The sequence below is a fragment of the Scyliorhinus torazame genome, chromosome 7 (assembly GCF_047496885.1).
Source record: "Scyliorhinus torazame isolate Kashiwa2021f chromosome 7, sScyTor2.1, whole genome shotgun sequence".
NCBI classification, from domain to species: Eukaryota; Metazoa; Chordata; class Chondrichthyes; order Carcharhiniformes; family Scyliorhinidae; genus Scyliorhinus; species Scyliorhinus torazame.
In genome coordinates, this window is record NC_092713.1 from 10266581 (window position 1) to 10282528 (window position 15948).

At 45.3% G+C, this 15948-nt stretch overlaps 1 protein-coding gene across 1 annotated transcript in view; it reads left to right on the forward strand.

Annotated features, from left to right (window-relative positions):
* The window catches only part of LOC140427240 (uncharacterized), a 435573-nt gene that overhangs the window by 300740 nt on the left and 118885 nt on the right, over positions 1–15948 (forward strand). Inside the window, 1 exon segment of the mRNA XM_072512840.1 lies at positions 10828–10881. Coding sequence (XP_072368941.1) covers positions 10828–10881 — 54 coding nt within the window.

Consider the following 15948-nt stretch of genomic DNA (forward strand, 5'->3'; position numbering starts at 1 on the left):
CGTCAACACTCCATTTGTCCTGTGTCAGTGATATCGTCAACACTCCCTTTGTCCTGTGTCAGTGATATCGTCAACACTCCCTTTGTCTTGTGCCAGTGATATCGTCAACACTCCCTTTGTCCTGTGTCACTGATATCGTCAACACTCCCTTTGTCCTGTGTCAGTGATATCATCAACACTCCCATTGTCCTGTGTCAGTGGTATCTTCAACACTCCCTTTGTCTTGTGTCAGTGATATCGTCAACACTCCCTTTGTCTTGTGTCAGTGATATCGTCAACACTCCCTTTGTCTTGTGTCAGTGATATCGTCAACACTCCCTTTGTCTTGTGTCAGTGATATCGTCAACACTCCCTTTGTCCTGTGTCAATGATATCGTCAACACTCCCTTTGTCCTGTGTCAGTGGTATCGTGAACATTCCCTTTGTCTTGTGTCAGTGATATCGTCAACACTCGCTTTGTCTTGTGTCAGTGATATCGTCAACACTCCCTTTGTCTTGTGTCAGTGATATCGTCAACACTCCCTTTGTCTTGTGTCAGTGATATCGTCAGCACTCCCTTTGTCCTGTGTCAGTGATATCGTCAACACTCGCTTTGTCTTGTGTCAATGATATCGTCAACACTCCCTTTGTCCTGTGTCAGTGATATCGTCAACACTCCCTTTGTCTGGTGTCAGTGATGTCGTCAACACTCCCTTTGTCCTGTGTCACTGATATCGTCAACACTCCCTTTGTCCTGTGTCAGTGATATCATCAACACTCCCATTGTCCTGTGTCAGTGATATCGTCAACACTCGCTTTGTCTTGTGTCAATGATATCGTCAACACTCCCTTTGTCCTGTGTCAGTGATATCGTCAACACTCCCTTTGTCTGGTGTCAGTGATGTCGTCAACACTCCCTTTGTCAACTCTCAGTGATATCGTCAACACTCCCTTTGTCAACTCTCAGTGATATCGTCAACACTCCCTTTGTCCTGTGTCAGTGATATCGTCAACACTCCCTTTGTCCTGTGTCAGTGATATCGTCAACACTCCCTTTGTCTTGTGTCAGTGATATCGTCAACACTCCCTTTGTCCTGTGTCAGTGATATCGTCAGCACTCCCTTTGTCCCGTGTCAGTGATAACGTCAACACTCCCTTTGTATTGTGTCATTGATATCGTCAACACTCCCTTTGTCCTGTGTCAGTGATATCGTCAACACTCCCTTTGTCCTGTGTCAGTGATATCGTCAACACTCCCTTTGTCCTGTGTCAGTGATATCGTCAACACTCCCTTTGTATTGTGTCAGTGATATCATCAACACTCCCTTTGTCTTGTGTCAGTGATATCGTCAACACTCCCTTTGTCCTGTGTCAGTGATATCGTCAACACTCCCTTTGTCTTGTGTCAGTGATATCGTCAACACTCCCTTTGTCCTGTGTCAGTGATATCGTCAACACTCCCTTTGTCCTGTGTCAGTGATATCATCAACACTCCCTTTGTCCTGTGTCAGTGATATCGTCAACACTCCCTTTGTATTGTGTCAGTGATATCATCAACACTCCCTTTGTCTTGTGTCAGTGATATCGTCAACACTCCCTTTGTCCTGTGTCAGTGATATCGTCAACACTCCCTTTGTCCTGTGTCAGTGATATCATCAACACTCCCTTTGTCCTGTGTCAGTGATATCGTCAACACTACCTTTGTCTTGTGTCAGTGATATCGTCAACACTCCCTTTGTCTTGTGTCAGTGATATCGTCAACACTCCCTTTGTCCTGTGTCAGTGATATCGTTAACACTCCCTTTGTCCTGTGTCAGTGATATCGTCAACACTCCCTTTGTATTGTGTCAGTGATATCGTCAAGAATCCCTTTGTCCTGTGTCAGTGATATCGTCAACACTCCCTTTGTCCTGTGTCAGTGATATCGTCAGCACTCCCTTTGTCCTGTGTCAGTGATATCGTCAACACTCCCTTTGTCTTGTGTCAGTGATATCGTCAACACTCCCTTTGTCCTGTGTCATTGATATCGTCAACACTCCCTTTGTCTGGTGTCAGTGATATCGTCAACACTCCCTTTGTCTTGTGTCAGTGATATCGTCAACACTCCCTTTGTCCTGTGTCAGTGATATCGTCAACACTCCATTTGTCCTGTGTCAGTGATATCGTCAACACTCCCTTTGTCCTGTGTCAGTGATATCGTCAACACTCCCTTTGTCTTGTGCCAGTGATATCGTCAACACTCCCTTTGTCCTGTGTCACTGATATCGTCAACACTCCCTTTGTCCTGTGTCAGTGATATCATCAACACTCCCATTGTCCTGTGTCAGTGGTATCTTCAACACTCCCTTTGTCTTGTGTCAGTGATATCGTCAACACTCCCTTTGTCTTGTGTCAGTGATATCGTCAACACTCCCTTTGTCTGGTGTCAGTGATATCGTCAACACCCCCTTTGTCCTGTGTCAGTGATATCGTCAACACTCCCTTTGTATTGTGTCAGTGATATCGTCAACACTCCCTTTGTCTTGTGTCAGTGATATCGTCAACACTCCATTTGTCCTGTGTCACTGATATCGTCAACACTCCCTTTGTCTTGTGTCAGTGATATCGTCAACACTCCATTTGTCCTGTGTCAGTGATATCGTCAACACTCCCTTTGTATTGTGTCAGTGATATCGTCAACACTCCCTTTGTCTTGTGTCAGTGATATCGTCAACACTCCATTTGTCCTGTGTCAGTGATATCGTCAACACTCCCTTTGTCCTGTGTCAGTGATATCGTCAACACTCCCTTTGTCCTGTGTCAGTGATATCGTCAACACTCCCTTTGTATTGTGTCAGTGATATCGTCAACACTCCCTTTGTCCTGTGTCAGTGATATCATCAACACTCCCTTTGTCTTGTGCCAGTGATATCGTCAACACTCCCTTTGTCTTGTGTCAGTGATATCGTCAACACTCCCTTTGTCCTGTGTCAGTGATATCGTCAACACTCCCTTTGTCCTGTGTCAGTGATATCATCAACACTCCTTTTGTCCTGTGTCAGTGGTTTCGTCAACACTCCCTTTGTCCTGTGTCAGTGATATCGTCAACACTCCCTTTGTCTTGTGTCAGTGATATCGTCAACACTCCCTTTGTCCTGTGTCAATGATATCGTCAACACTCCCTTTGTCCTGTGTCAGTGGTATCGTGAACATTCCCTTTGTCTTGTGTCAGTGATATCGTCAACACTCGCTTTGTCTTGTGTCAGTGATATCGTCAACACTCCCCTTGTCTTGTGTCAGTGATATCGTCAACACTCCCTTTGTCTTGTGTCAGTGATATCGTCAGCACTCCCTTTGTCCTGTGTCAGTGATATCGTCAACACTCGCTTTGTCTTGTGTCAATGATATCGTCAACACTCCCTTTGTCCTGTGTCAGTGATATCGTCAACACTCCCTTTGTCTGGTGTCAGTGATGTTGTCAACACTCCCTTTGTCAACTCTCAGTGATATCGTCAACACTCCCTTTGTCAACTCTCAGTGATATCGTCAACACTCCCTTTGTCTTGTGTCAGTGATATCGTCAACACTCCCTTTGCCCTGTGTCAGTGATATCGTCAACACTCCCTTTGTCCTGTGTCAGTGATATCGTCAACACTCCCTTTGTCCTGTGTCAGTGATATCGTCAACACTCCCTTTGTCCTGTGTCAGTGATATCGTCAACACTCCCTTTGTATTGTGTCAGTGATATCGTCAACACTCCCTTTGTATTGTGTCAGTGATATCGTCAACACTCCCTTTGTCCTGTGTCAGTGATATCGTCAACACTCCCTTTGTCTTGTGTCAATGATATCGTCAACACTCCCTTTGTCCTGTGTCAGTGATATCGTCAACACTCCCTTTGTCTGGTGTCAGTGATGTCGTCAACACTCCCTTTGTCAACTCTCAGTGATATCGTCAACACTCCCTTTGTCAACTCTCAGTGATATCGTCAACACTCCCTTTGTCTTGTGTCAGTGATATCGTCAACACTCCCTTTGCCCTGTGTCAGTGATATCGTCAACACTCCCTTTGTCCTGTGTCAGTGATATCGTCAACACTCCCTTTGTCCTGTGTCAGTGATATCGTCAACACCCCCTTTGTCTGGTGTCAGTGATATCGTCAACACCCCCTTTGTCTTGTGTCAGTGATATCATCAACACTCCCTTTGTCTTGTGTCAGTGATATCGTCAACACTCCCTTTGTCTTGTATCAGTGATATCGTCAACACTCCCTTTGTCCTGTGTCAGTGACATCGTCAACACTCCCTTTGTCTTGTGTCAGTGATATCGTCAACACTCCATTTGTCCTGTGTCAGTAATATCGTCAACACTCCCTTTGTCCTGTGTCAGTGATATCGTCAACACTCCCTTTGTTTTGTGCCAGTGATATCGTCAACACTCCCTTTGTCCTGTGTCAGTGATATCGTCAACACTCCCTTTGTCCTGTGTCAGTGATATTGTCAACACTCCCTTTGTCCTGTGTCAGTGATATCATCAACACTCCCTTTGTCCTGTGTCAGTGGTATCGTCAACACTCCCTTTGTCCTGTGTCAGTGACATCGTCAACACTCCCTTTGTCTTGTGTCAGTGATATCGTCAACACACCCTTTGCCCTGTGTCTGTGATATCGTCAACACTCCCTTTGTGTTGTGTCAGTGATATTGTCAACACTCCCTTTGTGTTGTGTCAGTGATATCGTCAGCACTCCCTTTGTATTGTGTCAGTGATATCGTCAACACTCCCTTTGCCCTGTGTCTGTGATATCGTCAACACTCCCTTTGTGTTGTGTCAGTGATATCGTCAACAGTCCCTTTGTCTTGTGTCAGTGATATCGTCAACATTCCCTTTGTATTGTGTCAGTGATATCGTCAACACACCCTTTGCCCTGTGTCTATGATATCGTCAACACTCCATTTGTCTTGTGTCAGTGATATCGTCAACACTCCCTTTGTCTTGTGTCAGTGATATCGTCAACACTCCCATTGTCTTGTGTCAGTGATATCGTCAACACTCCTTTTGTCTTGTGTCAGTGATATCGTCAACACTCCCTTTGTCCTGTGTCAGTGATATCGTCAACACTCCCTTTGTTTTTGTGTCAGTGACATCGTCAACACTCCCTTTGTCCTGTGTCAGTGATATCGTCAACACTCCCTTTGTATTGTGTCAGTGATATCGTCAACACTCCCTTTGTATTGTGTCAGTGATATCGTCAACACTCCCTTTGTGTTGTGTCAGTGATATCGTCAACACTCCCTTTGTATTGTGTCAGTGATATCGTCAACACTCCCTTTGTCTTGTGTCAGTGATATCGTCAACACTCCCTTTGTATTGTGTCAGTGATATCGTCAACACACCCTTTGTCTTGTGTCAGCGATATCGTCAACACTCCCTTTGTCCTGTGTCAGTGATATCGTCAACACTCCCTTTGTATTGTGTCAGTGATATCGTCAACACTCCCTTTGTCCTGTGTCAGTGATATCGTTAACACTCCCTTTGTCCTGTGTCAGTGATATAGTCAACACTCCCTTTGTCCTGTGTCAGTGATATCGTCAACACTCCCTTTGTATTGTGTCAGTGATATCGTCAACACTCCCTTTGTCCTGTGTCAGTGATAACGTCAACACTCCCTTTGTATTGTGTCAGTGATATCGTCAACACTCCCTTTGTCCTGTGTCAGTGATATCGTTAACACTCCCTTTGTCCTGTTTCAGTGATATCGTCAACACTCCCTTTGTCCTGTGTCAGTGATATCGTCAACACTCCCTTTGTATTGTGTCAGTGATATCGTCAACACTCCCTTTGTCTTGTGTCAGTGATATCGTCAACACTCCCTTTGTCCTGTGTCAGTGATATCGTTAACACTCCCTTTGTCCTGTTTCAGTGATATCGTCAACACTCCCTTTGTCCTGTGTCAGTGATATCGTCAACACTCCCTTTGTATTGTGTCAGTGATATCGTCAACACTCCCTTTGTCCTGTGTCAGTGATATCGTTAACACTCCCTTTGTCCTGTTTCAGTGATATCGTTAACACTCCCTTTGTCCTGTGTCAGTGATATCGTCAACACTCCCTTTGTCCTGTGTCAGTGGTATCGTCAACATTCCCTTTGTATTGTGTCAGTGATATCGTCAACACTCCCTTTGTCCTGTGTCAGTGATATCGTCAACACTCCCTTTGTCCTGTGTCAGTGATATCGTCAACACTCCCTTTGTCTTGTGTCAGTGATATCGTCAATACTCCCTTTGTCCTGTGTCAGTGATATCGTCAACACTCCCTTTGTCCTGTGTCAGTGGTATCGTCAACATTCCCTTTGTATTGTGTCAGTGATATCGTCAACACTCCCTTTGTATTGTGTCAGTGATATCGTCAACACTCCCTTTGTCCTGTGTCAGTGATATCGTCAACACTCCCTTTGTCCTGTGTCAGTGATATCGTCAACACTCCCTTTGTCCTGTGTCAGTGATATCGTCAACACTCCCTTTGTCCTGTGTCAGTGGTATCGTCAACATTCCCTTTGTATTGTGTCAGTGATATCGTCAACACTCCCTTTGTATTGTGTCAGTGATATCGTCAACACTCCCTTTGTCCTGTGTCAGTGATATCGTCAACACTCGCTTTGTCCTGTGTCAGTGATATCGTCAATACTCCCTTTGTCCTGTGTCAGTGATATCGTCAATACTCCCTTTGTCCTGTGTCAGTGATATCGTCAACACTCCCTTTGTCCTGTGTCAGTGATAACGTCAACACTCCCTTTGTATTGTGTCAGTGATATCGTCAACACTCCCTTTGTCCTGTGTCAGTGATATCGTCGACACTCCCTTTGTCCTGTGTCAGTGATAACGTCAACACTCCCTTTGTATTGTGTCAGTGATATCGTCAACACTCCCTTTGTCCTGTGTCAGTGATAACGTCAACACTCCCTTTGTATTGTGTCAGTGATATCGTCAACACTCCCTTTGTCCTGTGTCAGTGATATCATCAACACTCCCTTTGTCCTGTGTCAGTGATATCGTCAACACTCCCTTTGTTTTTGTGTCAGTGATATCGTCAACACTCCCTTTGTCCTGTGTCAGTGATATCACCAACACTCCCTTTGTATTGTGTCAGTGATATCGTCAACACTCCCTTTGTCCTGTGTCAGTGATATCGTCAACACCCCCTTTGTATTGTGTCAGTGATATCGTCAACACTCCCTTTGTATTGTGTCAGTGATATCGTCAACACTCCCTTTGTGTTGTGTCAGTGATATCGTCAACACTCCCTTTGTATTGTGTCAGTGATATCGTCAACACTCCCTTTGTATTGTGTCAGTGATATCGTCAACACACCCTTTGTCTTGTGTCAGTGATATCGTCAACACTCCCTTTGTCCTGTGTCAGTGATATCGTTAACACTCCCTTTGTCCTGTGTCAGTGATATCGTCAACACTCCCTTTGTCTTGTGTCAGTGATATCGTCAACACTCCCTTTGTCTTGTGTCAATGATATCGTCAACACTCCCTTTGTCCTGTGTCAGTGATATCGTTAACACTCCCTTTGTCCTGTGTCAGTGATATCGTCAACACTCCCTTTGTATTGTGTCAGTGATATCGTCAACACTCCCTTTGTCCTGTGTCAGTGATATCGTTAACACTCCCTTTGTCCTGTGTCAGTGATATAGTCAACACTCCCTTTGTCCTGTGTCAGTGATATCGTCAACACTCCCTTTGTATTGTGTCAGTGATATCGTCAACACTCCCTTTGTCCTGTGTCAGTGATAACGTCAACACTCCCTTTGTATTGTGTCAGTGATATCGTCAACACTCCCTTTGTCCTGTGTCAGTGATATCGTTAACACTCCCTTTGTCCTGTGTCAGTGATATCGTCAACACTCCCTTTGTCCTGTGTCAGTGATATCGTCAACACTCCCTTTGTCCTGTGTTAGTGGTATCGTCAACATTCCCTTTGTATTGTGTCAGTGATATCGTCAACACTCCCTTTGTCCTGTGTCAGTGATATCGTCAACACTCCCTTTGTCCTGTGTCAGTGATATCGTCAACACTCCCTTTGTCTTGTGTCAGTGATATCGTCAACACTCCCTTTGTCCTGTGTCAGTGATATCGTCAATACTCCCTTTGTCCTGTGTCAGTGATATCGTCAACACTCCCTTTGTCTTGTGTCAGTGATATCGTCAACACTCCCTTTGTCCTGTGTCAGTGATAACGTCAACACTCCCTTTGTATTGCGTCAGTGATATCGTCAACACTCCCTTTGTCCTGTGTCAGTGATATCGTCAACACTCCCTTTGTCTTGTGTCAGTGATATCACCAACACTCCCTTTGTATTGCGTCAGTGATATCGTCAACACTCCCTTTGTCTTGTGTCAGTGATATCACCAACACTCCCTTTGTCTTGTGTCAGTGATATCGTCAACACTCCCTTTGTCTTGTGTCAGTGATATCGTCAACACTCCCTTTGTCCTGTGTCAGTGATATCGTCAACACTCCCTTTGTCCTGTGTCAGTGATATCGTCAACACTCCCTTTGTCCTGTGTCAGTGATATCGCCAACACTCCTTTTGTCTTGTGTCAATGATATCGTCAACACTCCCTTTGTCCTGTGTCAGTGATATCGTCAACACTCCCTTTGTCCTGTGTCAGTGATATCGTCAACACTACCTTTGTCTTGTGTCAGTGATATCGTCAACACTCCCTTTGTCCTGTGTCAGTGATATCGTCAACACTCCCTTTGTCTTGTGTCAGTGATATCGTCAACACTCCCTTTGTCTTGTGTCAGTGATATCGGCAACACTCCCTTTGTATTGTGTCAGTGATATCGTCAACACTCCCTTTGTATTGTGTCAATGATATCGTCAACACTCCCTTTGTCCTGTGTCAGTGATATCGTCAACACTCCCTTTGTATTGTGTCAGTGATATCGTCAACAATCCCTTTGTCTTGTGTCAGTGGTATCGTCAACACTCCCTTTGTCCTGTGTCAGTGATATCGTCAACACTCCCTTTGTCTTGTGTCAGTGATATCGTCAACACTCCCTTTGTCTTGTGTCAGTGGTATCGTCAACACTCCCTTTGTCCTGTGTCAGTGATATCGTCAACACTCCCTTTGTCTTGTGTCAGTGATATCGTCAACACTCACTTTGTCCTGTGTCAGTGATATCGTCAACACTCCCTTTGTCCTGTGTCAGTGATATCGTCAACACTCCCTTTTTCTTGTGCCAGTGATATCGTCAACACTCCCTTTGTCCTGTGTCAGTGATATCGTCAACACTCCCTTTGTCTTGTGCCAGTGATATCGTCAACACTCCCTTTGTCCTGTGTCAGTGATATCATCAACACTCCCTTTGTCCTGTGTCCACAACATCTTCTGGTTTAATTTCTCCTGACCTCCATTCTATCCCGGATCTTCTATTTTGCTCCACCTGCTCAACCCCCCCCTCGCCTTTTCAACAGCATAACCCCCATCACATTTCTATAAATTAAGAAACATATTTACTGTATCATACTTATTTCTATTTGTGCCATCTATTTATAGAATCATAGAGTTTTACAGCTCAGAACGAAGCCCTTCGGCCCATCCTGGCCACGTCGGCCATCAAGCACCTATCTATTCTAATCCCATTTTCCAGCACTTGGCCCTAGCCTGGTCTGCTATTGTGGTTTAAGTGCTCATCTGAATGCTTCTTAAATGTTGTGAGCGTTCCCGCCTCCACCAGCTTTCATTCAATGCGTTGCTAGTTCCCACCACCCTCTGGGTCCCCTTTAAACCTCCTGTCCCTGACCTCAAATTGCTCCCTGGTTATTGATCCCTCTACTAAGGAGAAAGGTTTCTCCCTATCCACCCTATCTGTGTCCCTCATAATTCTGTCCACCTCAACCAGGTCCCCCCTCGGCCCTCTCTGCTCCGAGGAAACAACCCCTGCCTAACCAGCCTCTCTTCACAGCTCAGACGCTCAGCATCCTGGTGAATCTCCTCTGCACCCTCTCCAGCGCAACCACATCCTTCCTATAGTGTGGCGACGAGAACGGCACACAGTACTCTTGCTGGGGCCTAACCAGCGTTTTATACAGCTCCATCATAACCTCCCTGCTCTTATGTTCAATGCCTCAGCTAACAAAGGCAAGTAGCCCTTCTTAACAACTTAGCTACCTGTCCTGCTTCCTTCAGGAATCTATGGACATTCACCCTGAAGTCCCTCTGGTCCCCTGTATTTCATAGCGTCCTATCGTTCACTGCGTATTTTCCTGCCTTGTTAATCCTCCCAAAATGCATTGCCTCCCACTTTTCAGGATCAAACTTAATTTGCCACCTGCCTGCCTGACCAGCATGTCTATATTGTCTTGTAATCTAAGGCTTTCCTCCTCGACACTTGCCACACCACCAATTGTCCTGCCATCAGCAAACTTACGGAACACCCCCCCCCCCACAGTGGACCACTCTTCGAGATGGACTGGACTGATTGGCTACCTCTTCTTGGTGGTGGTTACTGTCTCCGAGAGCCCTCTGCACCTGCTCACGGGCAGTGACAAGCACCCTTATGTTGCTGTGGATGCAGAATCTAGGCCGTAACATCCACTGAACTGGACTCATCTAAAACATTCAAAACTTGAATGACGGGGAAAGATGGAGCCAGAGAATAAATCTGTAGGTGGTGTGTTCAGGTCAGATGAGATGGAACTTTGATGTACATTTCATGTGCCCGATATGTGCAATGACTCCAGGAAAAAAAAGCAGTTTGCCAACACCGTCAACAGCAAGTGCTCGAGTTTGAATGTCGAAGTCAATTCTTCAGTTTTTACATTCTAGTGTAATTATAAATTCTCTTTGAAATCAAACAGGGTGAAATAGGAGCAGGTGGCAATATCGGGGAACTCGGCCAAATCGGTTTGAGGGTGAGTTCATAGACGGCCGCAGTCGGATCACTGCGCCAGCGACGTATTCATGTTCAAAGTTCTACCATCTGACTGACATGGATAATTGAACACTGGCAAAGTATTCAAGCGCATGAAGCAACATGGTCAATAGTGTTTGTGGGATTTGATTTTATTCAAAGTGGGAGAGCTTAGAAAAGCAAAAGTAAAACACAGTGGGTCATGGAAATTTGAACTGAAAACAGAAAACGCTGGAAATACTCAATTGGCATCATTTTGTCCTCGTTAAAAAATCATTTAATTGGTACAAAATTGACGGGAGCACACAGTGAAACTGCTCAATGGCTCAGAGATTTCAAATCAGCTCAGTTAAAGAGTGGACTCACTGATTTAAAAAGTTTATTTTGTTTGCTAACTGTGTTTATAAAATTGCAGCAGGTTCCTCCTCGAAGGAGCACTTTGGATTGGATTGGATTTGTTTATTGTCACGTGTACCGAGGTACAGTGAAAAGTATTTTTCTGCGAGCAGCTCAACAGATCATTAAGTACACGAGAAGAAAAGGGAATAAAAGAAAATACATAATAGGGCAACACGACATATACAATGTGACTACATAAGCACCGGCATCGGATGAAGCATACAGGGTGTAGTGTTAATGAGGTCAGTCCATAAAAGGGTCATTTAGGAGTCTGGTGACAGTGGGGAAGAAGCTGTTTTTGAGTCTGTTCGTGCGTGTTCTCAGACTTCTGTATCTCCTGCCCGATGGAAGAAGTTGGAAGAGTGAGTAAGCCGGGTGGGAGGGGTCTTTGATTATGCTGCCTGCTTTCCCCAGGCAGCGGGAGGTGTAGATGGAGTCAATGGATGGGAGGCAGGTTTGTGTGATGGACTGGGCGGTGTTCACGACTCTCTGAGGTTTCTTGCGGTCCTGGGCCGAGCAGTTGCCATACCAGGCTGTGATGCAGCCTGATTGGATGCTTTCTATGGTGCATCTGTAAAAGTTGGTAAGAGTCAATGTGGACATGCCAAATTTCCTTAGTTTCCTGAGGAAGTATAGGCGCTGTTGTGCTTTCTTGGTGGTAGCGTCGACGTGGGTGGACCAGGACAGATTTTTGGAGATGTGCACCCCTAGGAATTTGAAACTGCTAACCATCTCCATCTCGGCCACTTTGATGCTAACAGGGGTGTGTACAGTACTTTGCTTCCTGAAGTCAATGACCAGCTCTTTAGTTTTGCTGGCATTGAGAGAGAGATTGTTGTCGCTACACCACTCCACTAGGTTCTCTATCTCCCTCCTGTATTTGGACTCGTCGTTATTCAAGATCCGGCCCACTATGGTCGTATCGTCAGCAAACTTGTAAATGGAGTTGGAACCAAGTTTTGCCACGCAGTCGTGTGTGTATAGGGAGTAGAGTAGGGGGCTAAGTACGCAGCCTTGCGGGGCGCCGGTGTTGAGGACTATTGTGGAGGAGGTGATGTTGTTCATTCTTACTGATTGTGGTCTGTTGGTCAGAAAATAGAGGATCCAGTTGCAGAGTGGGGAGCCAAGTCCTAGGTTTTGGAGCTTTGATATGAGCTTGGCTGGGATTATGGTGTTGAAGGCGGAGCTGTAGTCAATAAATAGGAGTCTGATGTAGGAGTCCTTGTTTTCGAGATGCTCTAGGGATGAGTGTAGGGCCAGGGAAATGGTGTCTGATGTGGACCGGTTGCAGCGGTATGCGAATTGCAGTGGATCCAGGCGTTCTGGGAGTATGGAGGTGATACGCTTCATGATCTTTGCAATTGATAAAGGAAACAATTGCAATTCTATTACTTTGCCCAGTCGCGCTGATTCACGGAAGATTTTTCCCCTTATTATGCAAATTAATTCTATCGGCAACTTGAACCTTATTCTAAGCAGCGGGATTTTGGGATGTTTTGGATGCAATTCCCTGATTTCAGACAGCAGAAACTCGAACCAATATTCATGAACCTTCAACGCAATTGACAAAGTAGCTTGTTTTCTCTGCAGCAGCATCCACTTTCTGCTTTGAAGATACTGATATTACGACAATGTTTTTAAACAATGTGTCAGCTATAGTCCCACTGGTACCACCCTGGCCCCTGAGTCAGATGGCTTTCGTTCAAGTCGCACTCCACCTTGAGTGCAAAAATCAAATGGGAAACTTTACTGCAGTGTTGATAGAGTGCTGCATTGTCAGAAGTGCTTTCCTCTAGATGTGACATTAAACTGAGACCCTGTCCCATTGATGTAAACTACCCCATGACACTCTTTCAAAGAAGGGCAGGGGGGTTATCCTGGCCAATATTTATCCTTCAATTAATGTGACTAAAAACAGATAACCTGGTCCTTATTGTAGAAGCACCCCCTTGTGGCCATTTGTGTACGTATGTGTATAAAAGTAAAACTGGAATAAACAAGTTTCATTGGGTACCAGAACTCTACGGGGCAAACATCCTGTTTTTTTCCCTGCCAGTGTATCACACTCTGGCGTCAAAGATGGAAAAGTAGATATTCCAAGTTCAGCACAGTTGATCGAAGAAGCTACCAGCAAACCAGCAGAGGAACTGTCTCATTTTTATTGTTGAAAAGTAGGCTTAAAAATCTGGTCTTAGAGTAAATGCTGTTTGTACACATGGTTGCACTGACCTTTGAAGATGGTTGAATCAATGGGGGTTACTGGGTGACTGGGAGAGCACAGCCATGACTATTACCTGTGTGGAGCAGTTTGAGATGCTTTTATTACTGCTAATAATATCTTCAAAGGTTCTGATAATCCAGATGTTGATCAGGCAGTGGGAGAAAGGAAAAGGGTGATATTTCTGGGAAGTGGGCCCAGAGTGTATAACATGCTCAAGAATTTGTTTGCGTGTGCTGAGCCAAAAGACACAATGAGGTCGGACACCTTGTGTAAGATTGAACAGCACTACAGCTCCACTGGAGATTGCAGAAAGCTATCGGTTTTCAACGAGAAATCAGCGGTCCGGTGAGGACATTGGAGAGTTTATCGTGACTTTGAAAAAGCTGTCTATCCGTTGTAATTTTGGAGAATTTCAAGAGAGAGCATTGTGGGTCAGATTTGTGCGCCATTTAGAAAGTGAGTTGTTGACACTGCCAAAGTTAACTCTGGGCAAAACGTGCCAGACGGCATAGTCCATGGACATGGCGGAAAGGGACTGGAGAGAAGTGGGAGTTAACAACCGTCAATCCTCCGATGACGTAAATAAACCGCAGCTGAGTCAGCAGAAAGCTCTAACGGCAGCAGTTAGTTGCAGCAGAGGTAGGACAAAGTCCCGTTACTGGCGCCAATACAGGGTGCAGAGTTAACCATTTGTGGAGACGGCCATCATCTTGCCAAGACATGTCGAAATCATGTAACTGGAGAAAACGCTGGCAGGGTGAAATGGCAGTCGATGCACACCGTTGTCGAGCAGCAGGAGGTCACTGAGAGGCCGGTTCAGACTCATGCTGGTTAGCAGCAATTCAGTTGCATTGGAACGAGTTTTTATGTTGAAGCCAAATGCTGGCCACAAACCTACTCACGGATGGGATTCTCCGGGGTGGGGTGGTTACCATGGGAAATTCCGATGCCAGCAATTGGCGCGTCGCCGAGAAACACGCGGCCAGCGAACCAGAGAATCCAGCCCAATGTATGGGTTAAGAGTAAGAGCAGACCAGTCTATTGTAGGCCCATTCCAGTAATGTAGAGAAAGTGCTGAAGAAAATTGACAGATGATCTGTAAAATGGAACAGAATAATTGTGCTATTCCCATAGTGCATATGAGTATATAAACCAAAACTGGAATAAACCACTTCAGTTGAGTATTAGAACTCTAAGTGGAACACAGTCTCTTTCTTTTTGACCTGCGAATTGTCCAATTACTGATTGACGTGTTTGCTGTAACGACTCCTACATTCCAACAGTGACTATACTTTAATAAGTGGTTCATTTTCCCTAAAGCACTCTGGGACATCCAATGGTCGTGCAAGGCGTTGTATCCTTTTCCAACATTAACTCCATCATCTTCCTAAATCTGCTATTAGCTTCGTTTATTTTTCTGAATCTTGGCATGGACAAGATTTCTTACACATGCAGTGGAGTTAAGATGACTTCTTAGCTTTCAAAATCCTTTCCCCAACAGGAAATAATCTCAGAAGCATTAATATACAAACATTTCCGAATCCACGTGATTAGTGCTTAGGTTAAGCACAACTACCAGATGAATACTGTCCTGATAGCTGTATATCATGGAATGGACTTCAGAATATTTATATTAAGGTCGCTAATGCGAAAGGCAATGTTTGTTTTTATAAATTATCCATGGAAATTGTTTCCAGAGTTCAGACAACAGCTAATTATGGTACGCAATTTTGGTAGTGAACCTATGCACATGAAAGTTTTTCTGTGAAGAGATAAATTTGATTGATTTTATGCCGTTCAATAAATATCTGTGGGTCTAACATGATGTAGAATGCATAGGAACGGGCCATTTGGCCCATCTGCTTCTTGCTGATGTTCCGGTTCTACACGAGCCTCCTCTCATCATCTCACCCTACTAATATCTCCTTCGATGCCTCTCTCCCTCATGTGTTTCTCCAGCTTCCCCTTAAATGGCTCAATAATATTCACCTCGACCACCCCCTGTTGGAGAGAGTTCCACATTCAACCCACTCCCTGTGGGAGCGAGTTCCACATTCTCCCCACTCCCTGTTGGAGCGAGTTCCACATTCTCCCCACTCCCTGTGGGAGTGAGTTCCACATTCTCCCCACCCCCTGTGGGAGCGAGTCCCACATTCTCCCCACTCCCTGTGGGAGCGAGTCCCACATTCTCCCCACTCCCTGTGGGAGTGAGTTCCACATTCTCCCCGCTGCCTCTGGGAGAGAGTTCCGCATTTTCCCCACTCCTTGTGGGAGCGAGTTACACATTCTCCCACCTCCCACTGCAATTCGCATACCGTCACAACCGGTCCACAGCAGACGCCATTTCCCTGGCCCTACACTCATCCAGAGAGCATCTCGACAACAAGGACTCCTACATCAGACTCCTATTTATTGACTACAGCTCCGCCTTCAACACCATAATCCCAG